The following is a 12,233-nucleotide window of genomic DNA, read 5'->3' as shown; positions in this document are numbered from 1 at the left end:
TTTTCCCTTTTTTTTTGCTCAACTTATTTTTTAGGGTCCCTCTTTTGATTTGAGGGATGGGGTAGGTAGTTCCACTTATTCAGTGATAAAATGAGAAGTTCATGTAAAACATGCTAAGATCAGTGAGTGTCTTTCTGCTGATATCAGTGAACTCTAGACAAGCTTCTGATTCTTGGGCTACTGTGTTCAGTGATATCTCTCCAAAAGACTCATTGCCATGCCATTAATTCTGTATAGGAACAGAATACAGGTTTTCCTCACTTTATGTGGGTTCTGTATGTGAATTTGTTCTTATGGCCCTTTTTATAGGAAAATTCGTTATATATGCAAGGTAAATTCACTCTTATGCGATTGGTGCGGTGGAAGCCTACAGTCAGCTGCTTTGTGCGGTGCATTGTGGGATTGACACGCACCAAAATATAGTCTCCTGCGTGGATCTGTGCTCCTTGCTCATTGTCTGTGACGCGTGTTTCTGTAGTTGCCCTCCCCATTATAGTAACATTCACCACCACCCTGTGCTTGTGCTGTTGGTAAGTACCAAAATTGTCCTGTAAAAGTGGTAGAAATGGGTCTGGGAGTCAGTACACTCAAGGTCTTGTAAAGTGGGTTCCCTTTATGCAAATTCGAATTATGCGCCATTTTCCAGGAACGCATGTACAACATAAAATGAGGGAAACCTGTATGCTCAGGAAAAATGTGTTGATTTCTGATACGTTTGCTACTCTCAGCTGGTAACCATAGGTCAGTACGTTAGGAAGCACTCTTGCATATAAAAAGTGGTCACAAATTCCTGTTCCAGCTCAGAAATCTGGATGTTTGGAGCCCAGTTCTATTCTTGTACCCTTTTTATCTATCTTGTACATTGTTGTAGCCTCATTGACTTCAGTGGTTTTCCCCCTACTTTTCATCTGCCTGACTGAGAGTAGAATCAGACCCCGTTATAATGCCACTGTTCTGGATGGAGTTTAATATCCTTTAGATTGCCCAGCTAAAAGGAAGATCCAAGTAGTTCATAGGTGGAATAATTTTCAATCAGTCCCTGCAAGAAATAAAGTTGCTTATTGACACTGCCTGTTTCAGAATAGTACCCTCCAATTTTGTGCTTGGAAGTTTGGTACCTGAAAATCGAGTAGCTTGATATTGAAGTTCTGTGATTATACCAGTGATGGGCTAAAGGCACAAAATCAGAAACCTTTCTGTATATCAGGGTCATCATTCCCTCTGCTGACCCCTTAACATACAAAACTTCCTTTCATAAAATACAGCAGCTGCCCTATTTGTATCACATGTCAAGAAACCAGTCTCTCTCTTTCCTCATACGCTTGCACACTCTGTCTCTCTGTCAGCCTGAATAAACACAAACCTCACTTTACTGGGGAGAGGAAACATTACTCTTGACACCACCATGTTGCTTTTATGAGCTTGGCAGTATTTGTACATCCACAGAAGGGCTCACAGGTGAACAGTAGCTGTCGATACAGCTTTGTGGAGAGAGCTGCGCTGAAAGCATGTGATGGGGCCAGAATTCATAAATACAGCTGTTACCAGGCCCTTTTCCCTGCCTCAGAAATCCCTTTCTCTGGGCAAAACCATTTCATGGGGCCTAAAAGAAAATATATCTTTCAGCAGCATCTAACAGGTGGGTGATAGCTTTGTCTCTTGTGTGGTTTAGGTGACATTCATGCTGCTCTAAAAACCATTGTTTACTCAAAGTCTCTTTGGCTTTTTAAATCAGTTCTGTAGTTCAAAATTTCTGCTTTGGATCACCTGCAGTCCAGTTACAGGGAAATTGTGCCAGATTGAATTCCATCTTTGTTAGTTTCTTTGAAGATATAAATATGAATCACCTGGATAATAGTGGTTAAATTAAAAAAAACAAATAAAAAGCTTATGACATGGGACCAAATTTTGATTTAATTTATTCTTGTTACAATCAGAAGTAACTTCACGGAGTCAATTAAATAACATTGGGTGCATCTACATCTGCACCTTATTGAGGAGTTGAGTAGTAAGCTCTGCAGTAAAGTGTCACTGTCTACACATGCACTGATATTAGGGTGCAGTAAATTAATCAACTCCACCATAAGATAGTACTGTCGGGGATAGTACTTGACTCTGCCACAGCACAGCTATAGATGATGACCAGGGCTGGTTGGGGCTAAAGTGTGGGGGTGCCTGCCACCTAGTTCCTCACTTTAGCACACTTGTGCCCTAGCCAACCCTTCTACTGCCCAATGCTGCCACCCAGAGCCTGGTGTTGACCCCCTTGACCTCCTGCCATCCTGGAGCTGCTCTGCCTTGGCTCAAACTGCTGCAGCTCTGGGCGCACATGCAGACGCAGAGTGTACCAGGGTTTATCATGTTGCCTTAATGGCATGTGTAAATGCACCCACTTTGTAAAAAATGGTGCAAGTGAGTGGTACAAATTGGGAGCCAAGACAAAAATCTGAAAATCCAGTTTACTTTGCTACTATCTTTGCTAATCTTTTCCTTTCTCTTTCACTTGGCTTAACTTAGTAAGTGAAACTACGCTTGCCATGCTCGCATTCTGCTTCTAGTCACTTGCACTTTCTGGCTTGTCTTTACTAGCATTATGCTGCTGTGTTTGTAGTTTCAATAAATTCAAGGGAATATTTAACCCTGGGGATAGTGGAAGGAGTTTCCCCTGGCTTAGAGAAAAATATTAAAATATTTCTTGTTCAAATTGAGGCAAATTTTGTAAAGCAGAACCCAGGTACACTTTCAGTTTTTCTCTTACTCCTCAGTTAGAATTATAGGGCATCTTCACATGTGCTCCAAGTTTGGGGTGGGGAGTGCTTTAATTCGAGCAGCTCTTGGGAGCCTCTAACGATATAAAGTGCCCAGAGCTCTCATGTATTCAGTGTCCCATGATTCAGAATAGTGGCTGGGTCATTTTAACTAAAGCTCATTCAATGCACTTCAGTTAAAGCACCCTTGCTGCCATTTTGGAGCATGGGGATGCTGAACACCTGTGACGCAGAGATTGCCAGAGTGCACTAATTAGCATGCTCCAGCAGACTCAGTCAAGTCTGCCCCAACCTGTGCTAATTGGCATGCATCAGAGCAGGCATCAGGCGCGTGTATAGGTGCCCCTAGAGTGGTACAAGCGAGGCAGGTAGCTAGCTGTTGGATTTCCTTGATAGATGCAAACTGTTATGCCCAAACATACATCTCTGCGTAATTGTGCATGGAGTTTTAGAGACTAATTGAGGCTCCTCCTTTTCCATTTTCTGCTACAGAACATACTGTAATTTTGGATTCTAAACTAGTTCAATGTTGCCCATATGCAGTTTGTAGTTCACAAGAGAATTCTTCCACCAACCACAACAGAGAAGACTAGCCACAAGACTGACAGCACTCTCCACTTACAACACAATTTCCCATCCCTCTTTCCCAGTTACAGTCATGTTTTCTGTAATTCTCTCATTGTTAAATTATTTCACAGTGTGGACATGTGACCATTCTGTCATTAGGGGAGGCACAAGGAGTAGTGCTCCTGGCCTCATGTAGGAGTGAGAAGTGAAGGGCTCTTGGCTGCCTGCAGCTTTCGGAAAGGGGTTTTCTGTAATTACCCTGTGCTGCAAAGGCAGGATTACTTGTGTTTGTTTCATTTGGATGTAGGCCTTCTCCACTCTCCAGCAAAATACCTTTAAGCACCCTCCTGCTGTCCATTCACCTCTCCCCAACTGTGGCTCAGAGGAGAAATTAAGCTGCTGTAAAAAATGGGGACCTTTCAAAGGAATGTTTATGGGCCAAGAAAAGATGACCATATGGGCTGTTGCCCAAGGAAACACAAATCAGACCCTGAATCTCACCCCAGGAATCTGCCATCAAGATTCCACAATGCCTTTTTAGGATTTCTGTTTGTTTTTTTGAAGAGAGGATCATATATGGCTTGGCTCAAGTGTTTCAATTTATGTTTCTGGCTGTCGGGAGATTCTGGCAAAAGATAAAACATTGTCAGCTCGTTTTCCATCAGTAGCGCTCTGTCATTCCATTAGGGCAGGAAATAGCTTGCTCTGTTACTGAGTGAATTTGACTTTAGCGTGGATCAGAGAAAGGACCCATAGAGTTAAATACAGCTCCCTGTGCCAGCTGTGTACCAAAAGACAGCCATGGCTCTTGGCCAAATGACCACCCTCAGGATTTGACATGTGTTGGCACCACGTGGTTCACAAGTTGGCATCACAAGAATATTTACCAGGGGATGAGGGAAGGAAGGGCAGAGGAATTTAAAAGAAGATCCAACAAAAGGAGGATTTTATTTATATTTTTTACATATAATATGATACATAATTTGACAAAGACTAGGTTGGGGGTTTTTTGCCGTAATGGGCCATTATTGTAGGTGCTCAGATTCTTCAGTGGAGGGGTACGATATAAGAACCTTGATAGACGTGGAGGCAGGATTCTGTTTCTCTTAGTGCACCCCAGTGGCAGCTTTCTAGCTGTGTAGGTGGCATTTTTGCACTTACACACAGGTAGAAATTCACCTTTACCCACAGTGTGGACTTGTTAATGTGTATATGTGTGCTGAGCATGTACAGCTGCCTATGCACTGACCAAGCTGGTTCGTATGTACACCTGCTGCTGATGCTTAACTGTGGATAAGTCATGAAAATGCAGCCAGCTAGAACCCAACAAATGGGTGCTAGAGGAGTACCCTCTCCTGTTTTAGCTCTACTACCTCAGTGGGTTGGCCACTTGCAGGAAGCAAGAGACTAAGGTTTTAGGCCTCTCTTCCCAGCACGGTTCTCTAACCACTATGCCATAGGTTAGGCATTATCCAGTCCCCTCTCCAGTGCTCCTTTTGAAGCTGGCCCCCTGGACAGCCAGAAAGAAGATATGTGGGTTCAGGCAGAAGCAAATTAGCCAGAGGGTGTGCAGCTCTGCACAGTGGATTCTGGCTTAGAAGGAAGCAGGCCCTGGGGTTTAGCCTGGAGCCCTGCTCCCAATGGCGCAGAAACCGCTCCACTGCACTGCTCTTCATCTGTTGTATCCAATGATTATTAAATGTAAGGGGCAGTGGCTCAGCTTCAAAGGAAGGACTGGAGAAAGGACCATGGCAAATGGCTGACCTGAGGCATGGTGTTTTGAGCACTGTTCTGGTTCAACTCTCCTTTGGACTAAGGAGGCTAGAGCCTAGAACCGGTGTCTCCTACTTCTTGGGCAAGTATTTTTAACCACTCAACTACTGGGGAGAAAACATGGGAGGGTCCCTTTCCATTGCTTCCATGCTTTTTCCTTGACTTGCACAGCTACACAGTCACATACCTAAGTTTATGTACATGGCCATTGCAGAGCCTACTAAGCATGTTCAGTGTGTGCACAGATGCTTTTACATCCACAGTACAGATAGGGCCAAAAATGGCCAGGTATGTGGCTAGAAAAGTGCTTTGTAGGGACACAAAGGGAAATAGAATTCCTCTGAATTAAACCAAATACAAGAAGAGCCCAACCTGAAAACTGTATTTCTCCCTGTGCTCACCGACATTGTTCAGTAAAACCTCACAACATCCTTGCTGAATAAGGTGGGAGTTACGATCCCTGTTTTGCAACAGGAGATGCTAAAACAGAAATGGGAACAGGCCAAAAATCCCAGATGTTGTGGTTTGATTTCCAGAGATGTTGAGTATGTGCAGGTCTCGGTGGAGTGATGAGCTTGATTTTCAAAACCTGCTGAATGCTAATAAATCCAGTTGACCTCAATGAGACCTGTAGGTGCTCAACACCTCTGACAATCAAGCTACTTATTTAAAGTCTTTAAATATGAGCTTGGATGCCTACTTTAGGCATCCAAGTTTGAAAATCTGAGTGATTCTGGACCACACAACAAATCAGCAGCAGAGCTGGGCGAATAGATTGCGAGTGTTCTGCCCTTTTGGCAAGGTGCTTGAATGTGAACATTTGAAAATGCTCAATAGCTCTGAGTGGTACAGTATTTTGTGCTTTCAGCTTGAGATGCTTATGCCCAATTGTGAGTGGTGATCAGTACTGTCAACTGCAGCTGACCTAAAGAAAAGATTCAGGCCTTCAACTCCTCTGCAATTCAGGCTGTGGATATCTCAAATGGGACACACAAAATTAGTGCTTCAACCTATCCATCTCCAAATGGGGACAGAGATACCCATCTATTAGGCATGTTGAAGCAGCATTTTTTTTACACGTGTTGTGGTGAGCATTCCAGATTAGACAGTTGAACAATGTCTTCTGAGGGCTTCCTGGCAAATACGATTTCCCACGGTAATCTGAGAATTTAAGGTTATCTTATACGGATAACTCTGAATGACTGGGTAGAATATTTCTTACCCGTGACTCCTGGCTTGCCCAGTAGCCTCAATTTTCTCCGAACTTTCAAGCATCCACAGGTTTTGTAGTCACCTCTCTGTGCTATTTTTCCCCCAAACAGATGCAGACTTTATATGCTTTTGACGATGAAGAAACAGAAATGAAGAATAAAATAGTTGAAGACTTGAAAACAGCTCTGCGGACTCAACCCATGAGGTAATTTTTGTTCAGTTCCTTTTACCAGCCCCCACGAGACCAGATGTGATGCAGGAAATGGTGTCAGTGAGTTCAGTAGTGCCTGGGAAGACACCCGATCATCATTTCCTCCTCAAGGACAGAAAGCATTTCCATAGCCTGTGCATGCCACTGGGGATCCTACCTCTCTCACTTTTACACTCTTGAACCAGGTGACACGAGGATTTAAGCACATAACTCTAGGCAATTTATGTTGTTAATATCCTGTGGACCGTTTTTGGAGAGAGACCTAGTTAGCTGGGTTAGTCTGAAGTCAAGTAGATGGTAGCGTAGATTTGGAGGGTTGTCTTAAATTTCCTGCTCTCCTCCAGTTGTGCTTCAGGGCAGGCATTGAGAGTCAAGTGGCTTGAAGCTCCAGGCCCTTGCCACCTGTCCCCCACCCCATACTACCCCCCTGCTGCCTACCACTCCCATGGTATCTGTACCCCACCCCACTTGCACCTTGTTCCCTGCTACCTGCCATCCCATCCACTAGACCCCACTGGCACATGCCCTCTCCCCCCACCTCTGCTTTGCCTCTCCTCCTTCCTGCTCCCCATACCTGTTTCCTGCCCCTGCTCCCATGCTTGGTCCTTGTTGCAGCTGGACCCTCCTCTATGCCCCCCTTCTCCCCGTGTGGTTGCTGCCATCACTACTTACCTCCCTGTTGCAGCTCTGGCTGGGGCTCCTCTCTGGCCTGGGGCAGGGAGCATGGAGCATGTGCTGCCTCAAGCTCCAGCACAGCCACATAGCAGCTGTTGTGTCGTAGCAGCTTTGGCCCTGGAGCTGGGGCCAGAGCTGGCACCATTGCTGCATGGCTAGCCTGGGACTGGAGGCGATGGCACATGCTCTCTACTCTGCTTCAGGGTGGAGTGGGGCCCCAGTCAGAGCTGGAGCTGTGACAGGGAGGTAAGTAGTAGCTGAAGAGGAGGGGGAGTGGAGGCAGGATGAGGCAGCAGAGAGCAAAGGTTAGAAGCAGAGGCTGCAGGGAGAAGGTGGGAGGGAGGGCAGGTGCTGCAGCTTGGGCTCCAAGACTAGCTTTGGGGTTGGAGTTAGAGCCGGAGCTTCAACTGCTGCCCCCTCCTCACTTATGCTCAAATCCAAGACCAGGAACTTTTCCCCCCATGCTGAAAAGGGAAGAAAAACCTCATCTTGGAATCAAATAAATACAGTAAATGTGTTTACCTCAAAACCATGTAGAAGTTAAGAGATTTTTCAGTCCATAACTGAAGTTAAGAGATCATCAGTCAATAACTTCATTTTTTTATTTTTAAAAGAAAGCAGTTTCATGAAAAGTGTTGAAGCCATAAATTCTAAGTGATTTCAAGCTGGCTGGGAACTCATAGAGTGAAACAGGGAAGAAGATGCTTCTTTCTGAGAATTCCTGCTAAGCCCAGTGACTGAGATGCTCACACTTCTGTTCGTTGTGTATTGTTTCTTCTGGGGATGAACGACATAGAAATATATGGACTCAGTAAAAGAACAAGATTAGTAGAGTTACACCAGGACTAATATTGGCTCAGAGGGTTCCACATAATGGGATGAAACCAGTTGGGAATGGGGATTTGGACAAAGGTAGCCTTTTCTCTTTATGTGCAAAATTGCATAGCTGGATGCGTGGTGTGTGTGTTTGTGTGGGCCTTTTCCTCAGAAGCATCAGGTATTAGCTCCCATAGGACTTCAAGCAGTCCTTAATGGACTGCTTGAATGTTAATTTAGCATAGGCTAGGTTGTTTGAACTTTAACAGGAGGCAAGTCTTTCCCTGTATTAGCTTTTCTTTTGTCCTCTGTCCTGATAAATGATATTCCACCTACAGCTTCTGAAAATGTGACCCTCTAAGAGAAGGAGGTGGGGAGTCTATTCTGTTTGGCATGTATGTCTTCCCTGTCTGCTCAGGCTCTCAAATCTCCTGTGTTGAAAGCAGCTCTAGAAAGCAGCTCATGCCATGTTTTTTCCTTCAAGAAACATCCAAGGAGTAAGAAGCACATTAATCTCAGCAGAAGGAACCTTCTGTTCTCTGCTTGGCTTTATGCAAGTCCCATTAGTGCTGTCGGCTCCCAGTTTTACAGGAGGGAAAATGTCCAGTTAGAAAGGGCGGGATGTCACCCAGAAAAAAATTGCTTATGTTGCACAAGTGTCTCTACATTCACAAAATAACAGCATTTTCTTTCTTCAAGAGCAAGAAAATACATTTAGCCATTGTTTTGGCTTTTTTGCTCTCCATGGGCTGCATGAGTCCATGCACAGGTGTTGGGTAAGCATAGAGGTTTAAGATGAAGAAATTGACTTGATGAACTGTTGTTCTCAAACTTGGGTCAAGCCATGACCTCCTTTTCAACCACTTGCCATTAGATCTTCGCTAATGTAACTCAGAAGTCTTTGTGGCAGTTCTCATTGTGTGCTCCACAGGAGGTGCTGAACTGTGGTCTGCAGCCCCTCCTCCTTGGCAAGCTTCAGGGCAGAGTAGTGGAAAGTGGTACGATGATTTACAATATGAAGTTGGCATGCAAGGAAGCTTGACTTGAAGTGACAATATAATCTTGCCTGTCTAATCCTGTCTGTCTCTAGCCTATGGGCAAAGCATATTATGCCACATGCATAATGGCACAAGGGAAAACAAGAGATTTAGTGCTTGTCCCAGCTTCCCCATTCTTAGAGGGCAGTTCCTGATATTTCAGCCTACAGGTCAATACTGCTGTGGTGGGATGTAATAACAACTGTGCCTTGATGCAGACCTGTTTAGCTGTTTACCTTGTGGAGATGATGGACTCCACCATGTTATTGAACACATCTGTGGCAGCAATAGTTGGAGCAAAGCACCCCATAGCTTTGAATGACTAGCTCCCCAGTGCATAGTCCCTACCAGCATTAACTCTTTCACTCTAGGCTTTCCGATAAGACAGCCCTGCACTCTGAGGTCAAGGTGAGTGGGAGACAGGAAATGCCTTGGGCCAAAAATTGGATTTTTATTAGGGCTTTCTGAGCCACCCTTGTGCTGCTTTAGCTGGGTCCTTCTGACAACAGACCTAAGTTTCATCTGTTTATAATAACAACCCTAACGAGTGTCAGCACTAGCATCCATGAACTGTCACATACAGTGTTCTCTCTCAAATTGCTGGCAATGGCTTAGGACCTCTCTTTTTTTTTTTAATACTGAAGCCAAACAAAATTCTGAGTTAAGTCCCATGTCTCAACTAATTTCCAGTGACTCAATTCGTTAGCTGCCAAATGGGCTGTGTGCCAGTGCCTGATCAGCAAGCCAATTCCTTCTTTGATGGAAAGGATGCTGTGAAGGGGCCTGTGGCTACAGCAAATCCCTTTTGTGAGCAGCTCTGTACATCAGTCTTCAAAATACTAGTCTTTTTTCTTGAATTTGGGCAGGAAACCTCATTTTCTATGTCACTTCTGCTTATCAAGTCCCTGATCAAAATGGAGCGTTAAAAGCTAACCTTGGATGGACTGAAGGATGCACTTCAATCAGAGCCGAATACCTGTGTCTTCCACAGGAGTCACAGAAAAGAAGAATATGGACCTTTAGATCTTTGTTGTATTCTGCTGTAGAGCAGAGTCTACCTATAAAATGTGCAGTTCTTACAAACTATATCTCAGGGAACTATGTGAGGCCTAATTGATTAATGATCATAAAGCACAACACTTTTTGATGAGAGCGCTTTGGAGATTCACTTAAAAGAACATAGTGAATCATTCCCAGTCCTTAGGAGCAGCCCTACTATAATAAACACATGTCCTAGCACTCAGGAGCAGCCCTAACATATTATATATATATGTGTGCTGCTGTTGTACATAAACGCATTATATTATCTCTCTCTGATGGAATGATAATGTATGTTTTTACAGTGTCCACATACACATGCAGACTATATACTTGAGAGCGAGGGCACAGTTCTCAAATCCTTTAAGGGTTTTGTTAGTGGGTGGGGTGCCTGCTCCTATGCAGATAGGCTTTATCCCTTTAGGAGTCCTTAGCCAGTCCAGATAATAGTCCATAATACAAACAAGGCCCCTTGCCCAAAGAGCCAAACAGATGACTAAAGTAAAATCCTTTAGCTTTTCTTTAGAGGACAGAAGAGGGCCTTCTAGCTCTAGTAAACTTCTCCTCTGGGGCTTCCTGGCCACAACTGCTCCTTCTCCAGCTTCAGCTGCCTCCTGTTTCTCCCCTTGGGCCTTTAAACTGCTAGCTAATCACCCGCAGCTGGGCTCCTACCCCAGGGCTGTCTGCCTCCCTTAAAGGGCCAGACCACCCTGTTACAAGGTGGTTACTGTAAACAGTTGTAATTACAAATTCTTGGACCAGAAGCAGCGAACAAGCAGTTTTTCATCTGATATTGCAACCCTCAAATATGGAAGTGCAGCATCACTGTGACAGTAAAATAAATAAATTAAAAAAAAAAGGGTCTGTAGAAATAAAGGCAACTTTTTGGATCCTACTAAGATTTTTGGATCGAGTTTGAAAGCCAAGGAGAAAAAGAGGTCTGAACTGGTTCCACCATAAGCAATAAATATCTTCACCCTTCTGCCCTTCTCCATCTCTGTTTTACTAGATTTAAAATGAAAGGAGGCTGAGCTTGCTTTATTTTGGTTGGGCTTAGCTGGTTACACTCCTGTGTGTTGTAGCTGATCACCAATGTATCCAGCAAGTGCAGCTCATTCAGCTAAGGTTTTTAGGCAGGGCAGGAGTCCAATGCATGTCAAGGCTGTGCATGTCTCCTGATCCAAAGGCCAGTGCTGCAGTTAGCCTGGGAAATGTTGGCTTGACTGTCAGCAGGGTGGGAACATCCTGCCCTCCCCACACCCCCAGTGTATGTTCTTTCCGCCTTTCCCAAGCTGTCATATCTCACAGAGAGGCTGTAGCAGAATATGTACAAGGAGAAAGGAGCACATAAGACACAGCAATGGGGGAAAAAAATCACTGCTCTCCTCAGCCTGATCTGTTTTGGGATAAAAGGGGTGCTGTTAGGGCTTGTTAGCCAACACATTCTAACTACCATGCTCTGAAACTCTGCAGCCAAAAAGCTAAATTGGTTTAGTTAAAGCCAAGGACCAACTTAGGCTTTTAATGTGACCTATTTGGCACCTATTAAAGTAAATGCTGGCTTGTTTATGCTAGACTCTAAAATGAGTTAGATCATTTTGGCAAACATGTGCTGACTTCACACCTTTAAATCCTAGAACAGAGCAAGGCCTTAACGTGTAACATACAGAGCATATGGGATGATGTTCTGACATGGGCATAAATGACACAGATAAACTGGTGGTCATCCCTGCATTCCCCATCTTAGACATGCATAATGGTGTATGTGTGCCCACAGGTCTATACAAACGTACAGCATATCTACATACATGGTCCAAGAAATGTTGTACCCAGGTGTTTGGGTCCTAGAAGTAGTATAATTGCATCTGCCTACACTAGTACACCCTACTTCTCAGCCCAGGCACAGCACCATGCTAATGCAACTGTGTTACTCTCAGTATCCAAACTAGGAACTAGTTTACCTATCTCTGAACAACTCTGTTTGGTGCTATATACACATACCCAAGATACAGAAAAGAGTCAAATGAACATGGTGGTAAGAGTGGAACTCAACTGAGCTGAATCTTCTACCCCTCTCTCTCTCTCATATGCATACAGGAGTGCCAGACAATAGACAGGGAGAATGATAGCTGAAGA

General features: G+C 44.3%; 1 protein-coding gene across 3 annotated transcripts in view; it reads left to right on the top strand.

Moving 5' to 3' along the window:
* DAAM2 (dishevelled associated activator of morphogenesis 2) overlaps positions 1 to 12,233 on the top strand; it is a 276,677-nt gene that overhangs the window by 174,881 nt on the left and 89,563 nt on the right. For all 3 annotated transcript variants that reach the window (XM_019549617.1, XM_019549615.1, XM_019549616.1), the window contains one exon: positions 6,431 to 6,525. In XM_019549617.1, the coding sequence (XP_019405162.1) occupies positions 6,431 to 6,525 (95 nt within the window). The remainder of the gene's footprint in view (positions 1 to 6,430; positions 6,526 to 12,233) is intronic.

The sequence above is a fragment of the Crocodylus porosus genome, unplaced genomic scaffold (genome assembly GCF_001723895.1).
Source record: "Crocodylus porosus isolate Cpor-Errol unplaced genomic scaffold, CroPor_comp1, whole genome shotgun sequence".
Classification (NCBI taxonomy): domain Eukaryota; kingdom Metazoa; phylum Chordata; order Crocodylia; family Crocodylidae; genus Crocodylus; species Crocodylus porosus.
This window is presented reverse-complemented; position numbering and strand designations above follow the sequence as displayed.